The sequence below is a fragment of the Taudactylus pleione genome, unplaced genomic scaffold (genome assembly GCF_031769625.1).
Source record: "Taudactylus pleione unplaced genomic scaffold, aTauple2 ptg000156l, whole genome shotgun sequence".
Taxonomy (NCBI): domain Eukaryota; kingdom Metazoa; phylum Chordata; class Amphibia; order Anura; family Myobatrachidae; genus Taudactylus; species Taudactylus pleione.
Genome location: NW_028284558.1, coordinates 19,111,809 through 19,127,798, shown reverse-complemented (window position 1 = coordinate 19,127,798; position 15,990 = coordinate 19,111,809). Strand labels below are relative to the sequence as shown.

At 44.8% G+C, this 15,990-nt stretch overlaps 1 protein-coding gene across 1 annotated transcript in view; it reads left to right on the top strand.

Moving 5' to 3' along the window:
• The window catches only part of LRP1B (LDL receptor related protein 1B), a 1,691,377-nt gene that overhangs the window by 1,631,961 nt on the left and 43,426 nt on the right, over window positions 1-15,990 (top strand). Inside the window, exons 79-82 of the mRNA XM_088474914.1 lie at window positions 1,199-1,305; window positions 13,351-13,467; window positions 15,214-15,387; window positions 15,644-15,769. Coding sequence (XP_088331040.1) covers window positions 1,199-1,305; window positions 13,351-13,467; window positions 15,214-15,387; window positions 15,644-15,769 — 524 coding nt within the window. The remainder of the gene's footprint in view (window positions 1-1,198; window positions 1,306-13,350; window positions 13,468-15,213; window positions 15,388-15,643; window positions 15,770-15,990) is intronic.

Below are 15,990 nucleotides of genomic sequence, written 5' to 3'. Positions count from 1 at the left end.
AGGCTGACAACATGCAAATTATCCACAGGGTATATGAACATTTTGCCCTGGGCGAGTATTCAACGAGGCTGTGTAGATGATAATACAGTATAGGGGGAATAAGGGATAAAAATATACTCCAAACCTTCTTTACTGCATAATTCCCTGTGATAATGTACCTCAAAGACATATAACTTACTCGTTAATACATGGAGTATGACCTTCTGCACACTTCCATATAAAAATGACACATTTACAGAATTAAAAAACTTAATTGCAAAAAATATATATTTTATGTTCCCTATATGGCAGAAAGTTATACTTCACACCTCACATTATTTTTTTGTTTTGTAACCTGACTGGACAACCAATATTCCCAATTCTGTAAATATGAAACAAAGATTCATAGTGTTTGGTAACCAATGTTTTTTTGTGTATTCACTCTGTTGTTACAGCCATGTGCTAAATCTATCATTACTTTATGAGATGGTATAGCTGGGAAATGCAGAGCCCTGAGGCTTTCTGGCAAATTGACAAAGCTATGGTATAGCTACCTTGGACATGGAGAGTCAGAGACAGGAAGACATTAGGCTTTATGGGATCTTGTTAATGTGACAATCTTGCTGATCCCAGCAATGTGCTGGGACCAGCACATTGCTGGTGATTTCTTGCTGGTCCCAGCAATGTGCATTTTAACCACACCCATTTTTAGTGTCACAAAGTAACTATCTCTTACATTGTAAACTAGAGAAAAATACGCCTTGCGATTTTTTACACGATGTGGACATTTTAGATCTATTGTAATGATCAATCGTGCACATTGTGTGTATTTTTTGGTCATGTACGATGCCGATGCGCGCCCCCACAGTCATATAGTTGGATCTTAGATCTTACTGCAAAACCGTAAGATTACAATCTATCATGTACAATGCGATACACATGTATGCATCTTAGCATATGATCGTAACGATTAATCGTACTCCCTTTGACCACATCGTATGGAGAATTTCAATGGAAGAATTTCAATGGCAATCGTACTACACTTCTTACCAACTAAAAATCACACAGTGTATGGCCGGCTTAAGTCAAAATGTCTCTTTGCATTATTCTGCATGCTTTTCAGCAGGCTACAGTATACATTATCTAATTTGTTTAGTAATAACTGCTTCTTAATCTGTATCTATTTATTTTCTCTCCTGTAAATTCTTGCTGATGTCAGGATGATGTACTGGACAGTCATTGGGGATCGGTCACATATAGAAGAAGCTGCCATGGATGGCACGTTAAGGAGAACTATAGTGCAAAAAAACTTGCAGAGACCAACAGGTATCCCTCATATTCTCCAATGTTATAAAATGCAACAACTTTAGCACCATTACCTTATATTATAGGCTGCAGAACAATATAACACAAGTTACTTTTAAGAGCACCAAGTTTATTCTTTTAAAAAAAAAGAAAAAAATTAAGCTGAGAGAGGTGTCATTTGTAGACTTAACTGCAGTCTACTTCCCCCCTACAGCCACTATGTGGTTAGTGGTGAGTCCCACGTCGGTGCTGTAATGAACTGCATGAAAAATGGCCACCACGCAGTATGGGAAACATGGGAAAATGGCTGCCGCACCATTTTCCTGGTGACCTGTGCATGCGTTGTAGACTCTGGGCACAGACTAGTTCCCAAAGTCTACCGTTGCGGTGTTGCGCTCAGTGCGCTGCCGGCCACCGGAGAGAGAGGAGGGGTCCCAGATGAAGACTGCACATGGGCCCCCTCCTCACTTGAAACGCCCCTGATAATATAAATACTCATTCAGTATTTTGTCTACAGCCTAATTACAGATTCACAGACCTATTCTTTGTGTAATATGAACACACAGCAGTTTAATAGTATTGCAGGACGTCCCAGCTAATATCAATCAATGTTTCAGCTTAAGTTAAATTTGGGTTCATCTCGCACTGTCAGGGAACCCGAAAGAAAAGGAATAACTACAGACACAGGTCTATAATGATTAAATACATGGTACAGTCTTTACTTACTGAGTAGGTTGTCAAACAGGTGAAGTCTCTATAAAGTCTGTGCAGGGAATCCTAATCTATCAAAACGTGATTTTGACACACATAAAAGTGTTGGATTATCACAGGCCCCATGTTACCGGGTTGCGGTGTGTTTGCAGGAATCCACTCTTGCACTCTGTCCTCGCAGCACTGTTACTGTATTTCTTTCTTCCGCCACACCCACAGTAGAGAGAGGCAAGGAAAATGTACCCTTTCCCAGACGCAAACAAAATGGCTGACAGTATGCCATTGCAAAAGGATTTTGAATCTATTTATAGTGACAGCAAATAAAGACTAGAATGGGTCCCTTCAATTAAAAGACCAGATTACACTCATTTCTTAAATCACATTAAATATAGGATTCACTATTGCAATATCTCATATACTTATGTGGTGCTTATTACTAAAGATTCCATCGCTAACTATACAGCAAATGCACAGTAACTAACCCTTCACAGATGCATATTATGTGCCAATAATTCTCATGGTAATTCCTACTTAATGGTTCTTCTTCTTATTCATATCTACATAGCAGTTCACAATTGTATCTACCTAGCAGTTTACAATTATATCACTTAGCAATTCACAATTATACCTAATTAGTTAAACATGGAACAATATAGTCATATAGTTTCCCATACACTGTCAATATGATTCAGTTGAATGAAGGTTCTCCTTAAATAAGTGAGCAGTACCTTATACAAAGTCCAGGATCCAATGCGATGTAACAGAATTAATAAAGTAGCTTTAGTGCTTTCAATGCGGGTTCTTTTGTGGATCGTCGTATGCACAGTTGGGACCCTCACTTGGATGTATGCATACATATGGTATAGTTGCAGCGCGGTTATACTGTAGGTATTAGGAACAATGTCTATCATATAAAGCAAGACTGGTGGGTACATATAAGGCATGGGTTTCTCTCACTAAATCAGTGTAGTTTTCACGCAATGGCTTCCCCTCCTGTTCAGGTTAATCTGGGATGACTGGATCTTTCCTTTCCACTGGGATGCTTGGTTTGACTATGGCACCACAAGTCTCAGCAATCTCTTTAATGCAGCTTGTTTCTCTGAACACTGGACCTCATTCAGAGTCAGTTGTAAGCGGCCACTCGGTCGTACGCATCCAATGTTTCCAAACCACGCATGCGTACGGTTAGTTGTGCACATGTGCGTACGAGACCTTGCGATCCAAAATGCTGTCGATCGTACGGCTTACGAGCAGGAAGTGGCTTCTGGGAGTTGATTGACATGAAAGGCCGTTTGTGGGTGCTGACGGGGGTGGTGGTCTAAAAACGCATGGGTTCCTCACCGTTTTCAGGGCGTTTCAGGGTCACAGATAAATATCCTGCTACGACCGGCAGAAAGCCGGAAGTAGTAAAACGTCACTCTGCGAGCAGGTTAGAGGCCTGGCTAATCCTACAGCTCGAGGTTGGGTATGTGCTCTCTCAAGCCCCAGAGTACAATCGATACTATCGAATGTGACTGATGTTATGTTTGATGTTTCTATTTTGTGCCACACAATGCAAGCAGCTAATAATCGTTTGTTGTTGCTAATAACACTGCTAATTGGCTTGTAATTGATTCAGTTGCGTTCGCATTAGCGAATAATAAGAATAATTAAATTTCATGTGAATGGCTTATTCTATGCATTTTTTTGTTAATTTTTGGTGTAATTTGCACACAACACAAGCGGCCGCAACCATCAGAAGAAAATTAACATACAGCGACTGACAAAGATTGACTCGATCGCTAACTGCTATCACTCGCTAGCTAGAGGAGGTGCTTTGTTCATGTATGGGCGTCACTTTGGTTGCGACCGACCGGCCATGCGATTGCTTCCTTTTTCAGTTTTGTGGTCGTTAGGCGTACGACCGAGCGGCCGCTTACGACTGACTCTGAATGAGGGCCACTGTCTTTCACACGCAGCTCGCCTCCCTTAAGGCCCCCATACTTCAGAGATTGATTGCAGCAATCGTGCAATTTGTAATCGATTGTGTATAAAAATCTTTTCCTTTGTCAATCGATTGTAGATTGTAAAGGTGCCACAATCGATTGAAAAAGGGAAAGATTTTTATACACAATCGATTGCAAATTGCACGATTGCTGCAATCAATCTCTGATGTATGGGCCTTTACTTGTTTCTTATTTCATGCTTCCACACTTTTTGTATCTTTCCCTGGCTGAGTGTCTGCTTAGCTCCACACTCCTGATTCAGACCCGCTCGCGAGCGCTATGCGCTTGCAAGCGGGTCGATGGTGGCCCAGTGCGCATGTGCACGACGGAGCCGGCTCTGTCGTGCGCATGCGCGAGACCCGGACAGCGACGGGCAATCCGTTGCTCCGGGTCTCGTACCAAAGGGTGCATGCTGTCGATGTTCAGTGACAGCACGCCCCCTTTGGTGGGCGGGCCAGGGGTGTGGCTGCCCAGACGGAGGCGTTTCCATGGGAACGACTCCGTCTGGGGCCGGCCCCACTGACATCACAAGTGATGTCAGTGGGAGTGCTTTCGGCTCTGTTAGAGCCGAAAGCACTCTAGGGCTTGCGGTAACGAGACCCTACCACAAGGGTCTCGTCGCAAGCCCAGTGGTCGCGATGGTCTTGACCATCGCGACCATCTTCCTGGCCGCTCGCTATAGCTCTGGGTGGTCACCCACAGCTATGCGAGCGGCCAGGAGGCCGCTGTAAAAAAACAGAAGGCCAGCCCTGATTCAGAGCGAGCGCTCTGTCAGAGCGTCCGGCTCTGAATCAGGCCCTCTGTCCTGAGTCATATCACCCCCACTCTGCAAGATCTCCTAACCAGTTTTCACATCTATCTCTCCTGTAATCTGAGACTCCTGAGGTCTCAGACATGTGCAGCTCCAAAATGGGGACATTGAAGTGATACGTTTCAACTCTGGGGTATCACAAAATTCTTAGCTAGAACACCTTAGAAATTTTGAAATGTTTATAATTGGTGTAACATAAGGATTTCAACAAACTTTAGAGGAATTAATATTTCACTTAAGTTAAATGCCAGAACAAAAGTATACCCAGATTGGGGTGTCCAATCCCAGCAATGAAAAAAATAAATAAATTGTTAAACAGTAGATAAAAAAATACCATTTACAAAAAAAACCTTATTTTGAACATTATTCATTTTCACGTGTTATCACAATCCAGAGAAGGTGTAACAGAACAAGAAGTGTTCGGTACAATTAAATAAGTTTAGCCTTGCAAAAGTGAATCTTACTATTGGAGATAACCCTTTTATATATAGGACAAGTAAATAGAAAGTGTTTTTGTCAGCGATAAAGCTTTTGTCCTTTGATAAATATGACCCATAGTTTCGAAACAGTCTACAAAATTTAAAATGATTAAATAAACACAGGTCTACTCTGAGGACAAATCATTAATATGTAAACAAAGCAGGCAGCATGGGCCAATTTAATTTGTTTTTATTGTATGTGCTGTCAACTAAAATGAAAAGAGAATGTTTTTTTTTCCTTTATTTATTGCCGCGAATATACTGTATGTAACTAACATTTTCCAAAGAATGCTTTGTTTTCTAGAGCCACGGCAGGCTGTAAGTTGATCCGCAATACTTTATTTTAGATAAAACCATTATTAGAAAATATGTCAGCCTTAAGTTTCTGAACACTCAGCTTCACACTGCGCCATTCTGCTTGCAATGTACAAATCGTACAGAATACAAACAGCTTGTGTTTTATTATTAAGAGCCTGTCTTCACCGGATTTTCAAGCAGATCAAAAGAAAAATTCTTTCAGAGCAGAAAAATAAAACAAATGCAATTTACTGCTCAACAAGCCTGGACGATGCAGCTGAGAGTATGGAGTAGGGGTGTGCACCGGCCACTTTTCGTGTTTTGTGTTTTGGTTTTGGATCTGGATCTTTCTTCGTGTTTTGGATCTGGATTGGTTTTGCCAAAACCACCCTTCCGTGTTTTGGGTTCTGGGTTTTGTGTTTTGGATCTGTATTTTTTTGAAAAAAAGCATAAAAACAGCTAAAATCACAGAATTTGTAGGTTTTTCTGCTCCTATGCTATTATTAACCTCAATAACCTTAATTTCCACTCATTTCCAGTCTATTCTGAACACCTCACACCTCACAATAGTGTTTTTATGTCCAAAAGGTTGCACCGAGGTAGCTGGATGACTATGCTAAGCGACACGAGTGGGCGGCACAAACACGTGACCCATCTAGGAGTGACACTGCAGTGGCAGGCAGGATGGCAGTTAGAAAAACTAGGCCCCAAACTGTACATAATGCAAAGAAAAAAAGAGGTGCAAGATGGAATTGTCCTTGGGCCCTCCCACCCACCCTTATGTTGTATAAACAGGACATGCACACTTTAACAAATCAATCATTTCAGCGCCAGGGTCTGCCACACAACTGTGGCTGAAATGATTGGTTCGTTTGGGCCCCCACAAAACAAGCTGGCAATTAATGTGTCCCTGCACAAACTGGCTCTACGGAGGCAAGATGTCATCCTCATCCTCCTCATCCACCGATTCCTCACCCTCTTCAGTGTGTACATCCTCATCCTCACAAAGTATTAACTCGTCCCCACTTGAATCCACCACCACAGGTCCCTCTGTACCTTCTGGAGGCTGGTCTCCCTGGAAGAGCTGATAATTCATTTTGAAGAACATCATCTTCTCCACATTCTGTGGAAGCAACCTCCTACGCCTTTCGCTGACAAGGTTCCCGGCTGCACTAAACACTCTTTCGGAGTACACACTGGAGGGGGGGCAACTCAGGTAAAATAGAGCCAGTTTGTACAGGGGCCTCCAAATTGCCTCTTTTTCCTGGCAGTACAGGTATGGACTGTCTGACATGCCTACTTGGATGCTGTCACCGATGTAATCCTCCACCATTCTGTCAATGGTGACAGTATCATATGCAGTGACAGTAGACATGTCAGAAATTGTTGCCAGGTCCTTCAGTCCGGACCAGATGTCCAAACTTGGTCCTGCCTGCCCTGCATCACCGCCAGCGGGTTGCTTAGGATACCTAAGTTTTTTCCTGGCAGCCCCAGTTGCGGGAGAAAATGAAGAAGGAGCCGTTGACGTGTCACGTTCCGCTTCAGCTGACAGTGTGTTCACCAGCAGGTCTTTGCACCTCTGCAGGCTTGTGTCGGCCGGAAAGAGAGACACCACATAGGCTTTAAACCTAGGATCGAGCACGGTGGCCAAAATGTAGTGGTCTGATTTCAACAGATTGACCACCCTGGAATCCTGGCAAAGCGAATGAAGGGCTTCATCCACAAGTCCCACATGCCGAGCGGAATCGCTCCGTCTTAGCTCCTCCTTCACTTTCTCCAGCTGCTTCTGCAAAAGCCTGATGAGGGGAATGACCTGACTCAAGCTGGCAGTGTCTGAACTGACTTCACGTGTGGCAAGTTCGAAGGGCTGAAGAACCTTGCACAACACGGAAATCATTCTCCACTGCGCTTGAGTCAGGTGCATACCCCCTCCTTTGCCTATGTCATAGGTGGATGTATAGGCTTGTATGGCCTTTTGCTGCTCCTCCATCCTCTGAAGCATATAGAGGGTTGAGTTCCACCGCGTCACAACCTCTTGCTTCAGGTGATGGCGGGGCAGGTTCAAGAGTGTTTGCTGGCGCTCCAGTCTTCGGCACGCAGTCGCTGAATGGCGAAAGTGGCCAGAAATTTTTCGGGCCACCCAAAGCGTCTCCTGCACGCCCCTGTCGCTTTTCAGAAAATTCTGCACCACCAAGTTTATTGTGTGAGCAAAACATGGGACGTGCTGGAATTTGCCCAGATGTAATGCCCGCACAATATTGGTGGCGTTGTCAGATATCACAAATCCCCAGGAGAGTCTAAGTGGGGTAAGCCACTGGGCGATGATTTCCCTCAGTTTCTCTAAGAGGTTGTCGGCGGTGTGCCTCTTACTGAAACCGGTGATACACAGCGTAGCCTGCCTTGTAACGAGCTGGCGTTTCTGAGATGCTGCTACTGGTGACGCTGCTGCTGTTGCTGCGTAAGGTGATACATCTACCCAGTGGGCTGTCACAGTCATATAGTCCTTAGTCTGCCCTGTTCCACTTGTCCACATGTCCGTGGTTAAGTGGACATTGTGTACAACGGCATTTTTCAGGACACTGAGGACACTTTTTCTGACGTTTCTGTACAGTCTCGGTATCGCCTGCCTAGTGAAGTGGAATCTAGACGGGATTTGGAACCGGGGACACACTACCTCCATCAATTGTCTAAATCCCACTGCACTAATGGCGGATACCGGACGCACGTCTAACACCAACATAGCAGTCAAGGCCTCAGTTATACGTTTTGCTTCAGGATGACTGCTGTCGTACTTCATCCTCCTCGCTAAGGACTGTTGGAGGGTCAATTGTTTAGTAAAAGTAGTGGTGTTTCTACTTCCTCTCTGGGATGATGAACGACTCCCAGCAGCAGCAGCAACAGCAGCAGCGGCAGCAGTAGGCGTAGCAATGCAGGATCCTCCGGAGGAATCCCGGATAGGAGAGTCAGTCATGCCAGTGATATGGCCTGCAGGACTACTTCCGATCCTGACTAAGGAGGAAATTGACGAGGAGGGAGTTGACGGTGTGGTTTACAGGCGCTTGGATACAACAGGACAACGGGATTTAGGTGTCCCTGGACTGCTTACGGTCTGAGCCAAAGTTTCTGAACTTGACAGTAACTTTTTATGAACGCGCTGCAGGTGCCGTATAAGGGAGGATGTTCCTAGGTGGTTGACGTCCCTACCCCTACTTATTTCACCTTTACATATGGTACATATGGCAAGACAGTTGTTGTCCGGATTTGGATAGAAATATTGCCAGACCAAAGAGGTGGAATGTTTGGTCTTCTGCCCAGGCATGACCGTGATGGGCTTTTTCATCCCACGGACAACAACTGTCTCCCCCGGAGCCTGATTTAAACAAACCACATCACCATCAGAATCCTCCTCGCCAACTTCCTCCTCAGCGCCAGCTACACCAGTATCCTCATCCTGTTGTACTTCAACAGTGACATCTTCAATTTGCATATCAGCAAGTGGACTGTGGGTGCTCCTTTCAGCACTTGCAGGGGGCGTGCAAATGGTGGAAAGAGCCACCTCTTCCCGTCCAGTGCTGGGAAGGTCAGGCATCGCAACCACCACCACACTTGGACTCTCTTTGGGGATTTGTGATATCTTCTTAGAAAGCACAGTTCTTCGCTGTGCTTTTGCCAGCTTAACTCTTTTGATTTTTTTAGTGGGAGGAGTGCTTCCATCGTCATGTGAAGCTGAACCACTAGTCATGAACATACTAGGGATCGACCTTAGCCGTTCCTTGCCACTCCGTGTCGTAAATGGCATATTGGCAAGTTTACGTTTCTCTTCAGCTGATTTAAATGTCTTTTTCAAGGTCATTTTCCTGAACTTTGCCATTTGGGATTGTATGTGCCCTCTACTATGACATTGGGCATCGGCCTTGGCAGACGACGTTGATGGCATGTTATCGTCTATGTCATGACTAGTGGCAGCAGCTTCAGCACTAGGAGGAAGTGGTTCTTGATCTTTCTCTATTTTATTTTTATCGGAGAAAGTTTGGTCCTCCATTTATGTTATATCGATTTGATATATACGTGCGGCTAAACACAGAAAATAAATTTTTTTTTGGTTCGGACTGGAGTGTACTTTGTGGGTTACAGCACCCTTTAACGGTCAAGCCAGCCGGCCCTTTACTTATGACACAGGCGCACTCTTGGCACTACTTTGTTGATGCACGTGCGGCTACTGCGCACACAATTCACAAACACAGAAAATAATTTTTTTTTGGTTTGGACTGGAGTGTACTTTGGGGGTTACAGCACCCTTTAACGGTCAAGCCAGCCGGCCCTTTACTTATGACACAGGCGCACGCTTGGCACTACTTTGTTGATGCACGTGCGGCTACTGCGCACACAATTCACAAACACAGAAAATAATTTTTTTTTGGTTTGGACTGGAGTGTACTTTCGGGGGTTACAGCACCCTTTAACGGTCAAGCCAGCCGGCCCTTTACTTATGACACAAGCGCACGCTTGGCACTACTTTGTTGATGCACGTGCGGCTACTGCGCACACAATTCACAAACACAGAAAATAATTTTTTTTTAGGTTTGGACTGGAGTGTACTTTCGGGGGTTACAGCACCCTTAACGGTCAAGCCAGCCGGCCCTTTACTTATGACACAGGCGCACGCTTGGCACTACTTTGTTGATGCACGTGCGGCTACTGCGCACACAATTCACAAACACAGAAAATAATTTTTTTTTTGGTTTGGACTGGAGTGTACTTTCGGGGGTTACAGCACCCTTAACGGTCAAGCCAGCCGGCCCTTTACTTATGACACAGGCGCACGCTTGGCACTACTTTGTTGATGCACGTGCGGCTACTGCGCACACAATTCACAAACACAGAAAATAATTTTTTTTTTGGTTTGGACTGGAGTGTACTTTCGGGGGTTACAGCACCCTTAACGGTCAAGCCAGCCGGCCCTTTACTTATGACACAGGCGCACGCTTGGCACTACTTTGTTGATGCACGTGCGGCTACTGCGCACACAATTCACAAACACAGAAAATAATTTTTTTTTAGGTTTGGACTGGAGTGTACTTTCGGGGGTTACAGCACCCTTAACGGTCAAGCCAGCCGGCCCTTTACTTATGACACAGGCGCACGCTTGGCACTACTTTGTTGATGCACGTGCGGCTACTGCGCACACAATTCACAAACACAGAAAATAATTTTTTTTTTGGTTTGGACTGGAGTGTACTTTCGGGGGTTACAGCACCCTTAACGGTCAAGCCAGCCGGCCCTTTACTTATGACACAGGCGCACGCTTGGCACTACTTTGTTGATGCACGTGCGGCTACTGCGCACACAATTCACAAACACAGAAAATAATTTTTTTTTTGGTTTGGACTGGAGTGTACTTTCGGGAGTTACAGCACCCTTAACGGTCAAGCCAGCCGGCCCTTTACTTATGACACAGGCGCACGCTTGGCACTACTTTGTTGATGCACGTGCGGCTACTGCGCACACAATTCACAAACACAGAAAATAATTTTTTTTTGGTTTGGACTGGAGTGTACTTTCAGGGGTTACAGCACCCTTTAACGGTCAAGCCAGCCGGCCCTTTACTTATGACACAGGCGCACGCTTGGCACTACTTTGTTGATGCACGTGCGGCTACTGCGCACACAATTCACAAACACAGAAAATAATTTTTTTTTGGTTTGGACTGGAGTGTACTTTCGGGGGTTACAGCACCCTTTAACGGTCAAGCCAGCCGGCCCTTTACTTATGACACAGGCGCACTCTTGGCACTACTTTGTTGATGCACGTGCGGCTACTGCGCACACAATTCACAAACACAGAAAATAATTTTTTTTTTGGTTTGGACTGGAGTGTACTTTCGGGGGTTACAGCACCCTTAACGGTCAAGCCAGCCGGCCCTTTACTTATGACACAGGCGCACGCTTGGCACTACTTTGTTGATGCACGTGCGGCTACTGCGCACACAATTCACAACCACAGAAAATAATTTTTTTTTGGTTTGGACTGGAGTGTACTTTCGGGGGTTACAGCACCCTTTAACGGTCAAGCCAGCCGGCCCTTTACTTATGACACAGGCGCACGCTTGGCACTACTTTGTTGATGCACGTGCGGCTACTGCGCACACAATTCACAAACACAGAAAATAATTTTTTTTTAGGTTTGGACTGGAGTGTACTTTCGGGGGTTACAGCACCCTTAACGGTCAAGCCAGCCGGCCCTTTACTTATGACACAGGCGCACGCTTGGCACTACTTTGTTGATGCACGTGCGGCTACTGCGCACACAATTCACAACCACAGAAAATAATTTTTTTTTGGTTTGGACTGGAGTGTACTTTCGGGGGTTACAGCACCCTTTAACGGTCAAGCCAGCCGGCCCTTTACTTATGACACAGGCGCACGCTTGGCACTACTTTGTTGATGCACGTGCGGCTACTGCGCACACAATTCACAAACACAGAAAATAATTTTTTTTTAGGTTTGGACTGGAGTGTACTTTCGGGGGTTACAGCACCCTTAACGGTCAAGCCAGCCGGCCCTTTACTTATGACACAGGCGCACGCTTGGCACTACTTTGTTGATGCACGTGCGGCTACTGCGCACACAATTCACAAACACAGAAAATAATTTTTTTTTTGGTTTGGACTGGAGTGTACTTTCGGGGGTTACAGCACCCTTAACGGTCAAGCCAGCCGGCCCTTTACTTATGACACAGGCGCACGCTTGGCACTATTTTGTTGATGCACGTGCGGCTACTGCGCACACAATTCACAAACACAGAAAATAATTTTTTTTTTGGTTTGGACTGGAGTGTACTTTCGGGGGTTACAGCACCCTTAACGGTCAAGCCAGCCAGCCCTTTACTTATGACACAGGCGAACGCTTGACACTACTTTGTTGATGCACGTGCGGCTACTGCGCACACAATTCACAAACACAGAAAATAATTTTTTTTTTGGTTTGGACTGGAGTGTACTTTCGGGGGTTACAGCACCCTTAACGGTCAAGCCAGCCGGCCCTTTACTTATGACACAGGCGCACGCTTGGCACTACTTTGTTGATGCACGTGCGGCTACTGCGCACACAATTCACAAACACAGAAAATATATTATTTTTTTAGCACTTGGGGGGAGCACCCCTGATGGACAGAGCACCCCCTGGACAACACTACAGCACCCCTTTAGGACTGGGACACTGCACAGGACTTTGGAACTGACTGCACAACACAGTCCAGCCAGCCCCTATGGACTTTGAAGTAGTGGACACAGCCCCTATTAACAACAGCAGCACAGCACAACACAGCCAGCCCCTATGGACTTTGAAGTAGTGGACAACAGCAGCACTACACTACACTACACTACACAGCACTAACTCCCACCCTCCCTCTTCACTGTCCACAGCCGAGTGAGAAAATGGCGCCGACGCGGGTACCTTATATAGGATCCAAAACCCGCGAGACTCGGAAGGCGGGATGATGACGTTTTGCCTCGATGTCAGATCCGAGTCAGGCGGGAAAAGTCGAGCCTGACTCGGATCGGACTCGGATCGGGGGGGCTCGGGGTGGTTCGGATTTCAGAAATCCGAACCCGCTCACCCCTAGTATGGAGCTGTGCATAACTTAGCGAATTGCAAATAACCTGCTGTGACCTAGAATATATTTTTCTATCCCCAAATTGTTTGTAATCCAAATAATTATGTTCATTACCTATGATACAAACAAAGTTTGCAGAACCTCAGACTTCTTGAATGTTTGCACTTAGGTCTTGTCGTTGACCATTATAGTCAGCGTCTCTTCTGGGCCGACTTTGAACTCTCCGTCATTGGATCGAGCAAGCTTGATGGCTCTGATTTAGTTATGGTCCTGAGCAGTAAACAAGGTATGTACGCTCAAAGTTTTTCCAAGCTTCTAAAATATACATGTGTCTGTAAATGAAAAACACAATCACAATAAATGTCATTTATGAACATGTGAAACAGCACGGCGATTAGGCAATCTGTTGTACTAGGGGGCTTGGCCAAGCTTGTACGCTCCATTTTCAATCCAAAGCCATCTTTATATGCTGTGCCACCCACTGAAAGGGGGGAGGATCACTCTTTCTTTACAGCCCAAGCCATCAAGCAAGCTTGAGTACTTTGAACCCGCCTCTCTGTGCCACTGCACATAGTACAATTATTATACTCCCTATCTGCTAGCTATTAAGGACCACCCTCTTCATCAAATTAAAGTTGTGGAGATATGACATGCCCCTGCGAAGTGTGACCTGTCCTCATTTTGTGCACTTTGTTCCAACTCCATATTGGTACATGGGCGGCACAGTTGGCATAATATTTAGCATTACTAACCCGTGTTTGTGTAGGTTTCATCGTTGTGCTGTACTTTCCTCCCACACCTCAAAAACATAATGGTACTGTATGTTAACTGGATTCGAACAAATTAATTAACCCTAGTGTTTGCATGTCCATTAGATTGGGAAACATAGATTGTAAGCGCCATTAGGACAGAGGCCCTGATTCAGAGCCGGACGCTCTGACGGAGCGCTCGCTCTGAATCAGGGCCGGTCTTTTTTTTTTAGAACGGCCTCCTGGCCGCTCGCAGAGCTGTGGGTGTCCACAGTCAAGACCATCGTGACCATCGGGCTTGCGGCGAGACCCTTGTGGAAGGGTCTCATTGCCGCAAGCCCCAGAGAGCTTTCAGCTTTAACACTTGTGATGTCAGTGGGGCCGCCCCTAGACAGTAGGCGTTCCAGCCACCCCCCGGCCCGCCCACCAAAGGGGGCGTGCTGTCACTCAACATCGACAGCACGCCCCCTTTGGTACGAGACCCAGAGCTACTGATTGCCCTTCGCTATCCGGGTCTCGCGAATGCGCACGACGGAGCCAGCTCCATCGTGCACATGCGCACTGCCCCACCTTTGACCCGGTTGCGAGCGAACAGCGCTTGTGACCGGGTCAGAATCAGGCCCAGAGATTGCTGTAAATGACTAAATATTGTTTTTAAAGCATTGCGTGATATGTGTGCACTATATAAGTATCTGTTCATTAATAATTAATAAAATAATGGAAGGTACAGTATGGTATGGTAAACAAGCCATCCTTTTGAATTTATAGGATGACTCCTAATTATCAACTCCTCTTGTTCACCCATAAAGAGATAAGTTAGCTCTTTGGTCACCGGTTAACCAGGGAATGCCCCTAAAAACTCACCATCTCCACATCCCCCCCCTTTAAAATCAGCATTATAGTATAAAAAAAATGCCATATGATTAAAAAAAAAGCATATGCATAATGAGGTGCATAATGTGTGCAATTAGTAATGACCCTCAATGTTTTCAAGTTATCTTTAAACATGATGTAATTGTAAATGATGATGCAAGTGTTGCTTGTTATTTAGTTGCACTGCATAGCTTGACTTGCGCAGGAAAATATAAGCCTGAACCTTGGAGGTCTCACTGTCTGATGTAGCTTGTTGTTATGGATGGTATAAAACAAAATAGAGTGACAACTGAGTTGTAAAACATTTGAACAAACATCCACATACATCATACTCTGGTCAGAACCCCGTCTGGATTTATGCTCCTAATAAACAGCTTGGTGGCTGACTTATTTTTCTTATTTCCCCAAAGGACTGATGTACCCTCACAGAATAGACATATTTGAGGATTACATTTATGGAGCCGGTCTTAAAAATGGCGCTTTTAGGATACAGAAGTTTGGGAACGGTGCTATGGAATACCTAAACTTGAATGTGGAGAAAGCAAAAAGTGTCTTAATCGCACATCACTACAAGCAGCCACACTGTGAGTAATAAAGTAATAAAAAACAAAAACATCACCTAATGTTAGATTGTATTATTTATTTATGGCATAATTCTAATCTTGTAAGAAAATAATGATGATACTACAGGCATATCTGTGTATAGGTTGTATCTTTCTGTGATCTATGCTGCAAAATGTCACCAGTTGATACTAAACATTTTATTAAACAAGTTGCAATATTTCCAATTTAACAAGGATTTTGACTCTCGAGTGAACTTCTCTTTTTGTCTCCTAACAGTGCCCAATCCATGTTTGGACTTAAAGTGCGAGTTCATCTGTCTGCTGAACCCCACTGGAGCATCTTGTGTGTGTTCAGAAGGGAAAGTTCTAGTTAATGGGACATGCTCAGACCAAAATTATGCAGGTTAGAGATAATTATACATTTACGTTTATCATGGTTTGGGATTAATGTTCTTGCTGCATAGCCTCTGTATTTTTTATTGAACTTGTTATTTGAGATTTTGGCTGTCCAGAAGGCAGGCAGAAGTGGAGAAATGTGCTCACTGATCGTAGAGATTAGATTTATTAAATCATCAAAAATGCAATACATTTGTTCAACTTTAGAAACAGTTTGTACCAAACTGA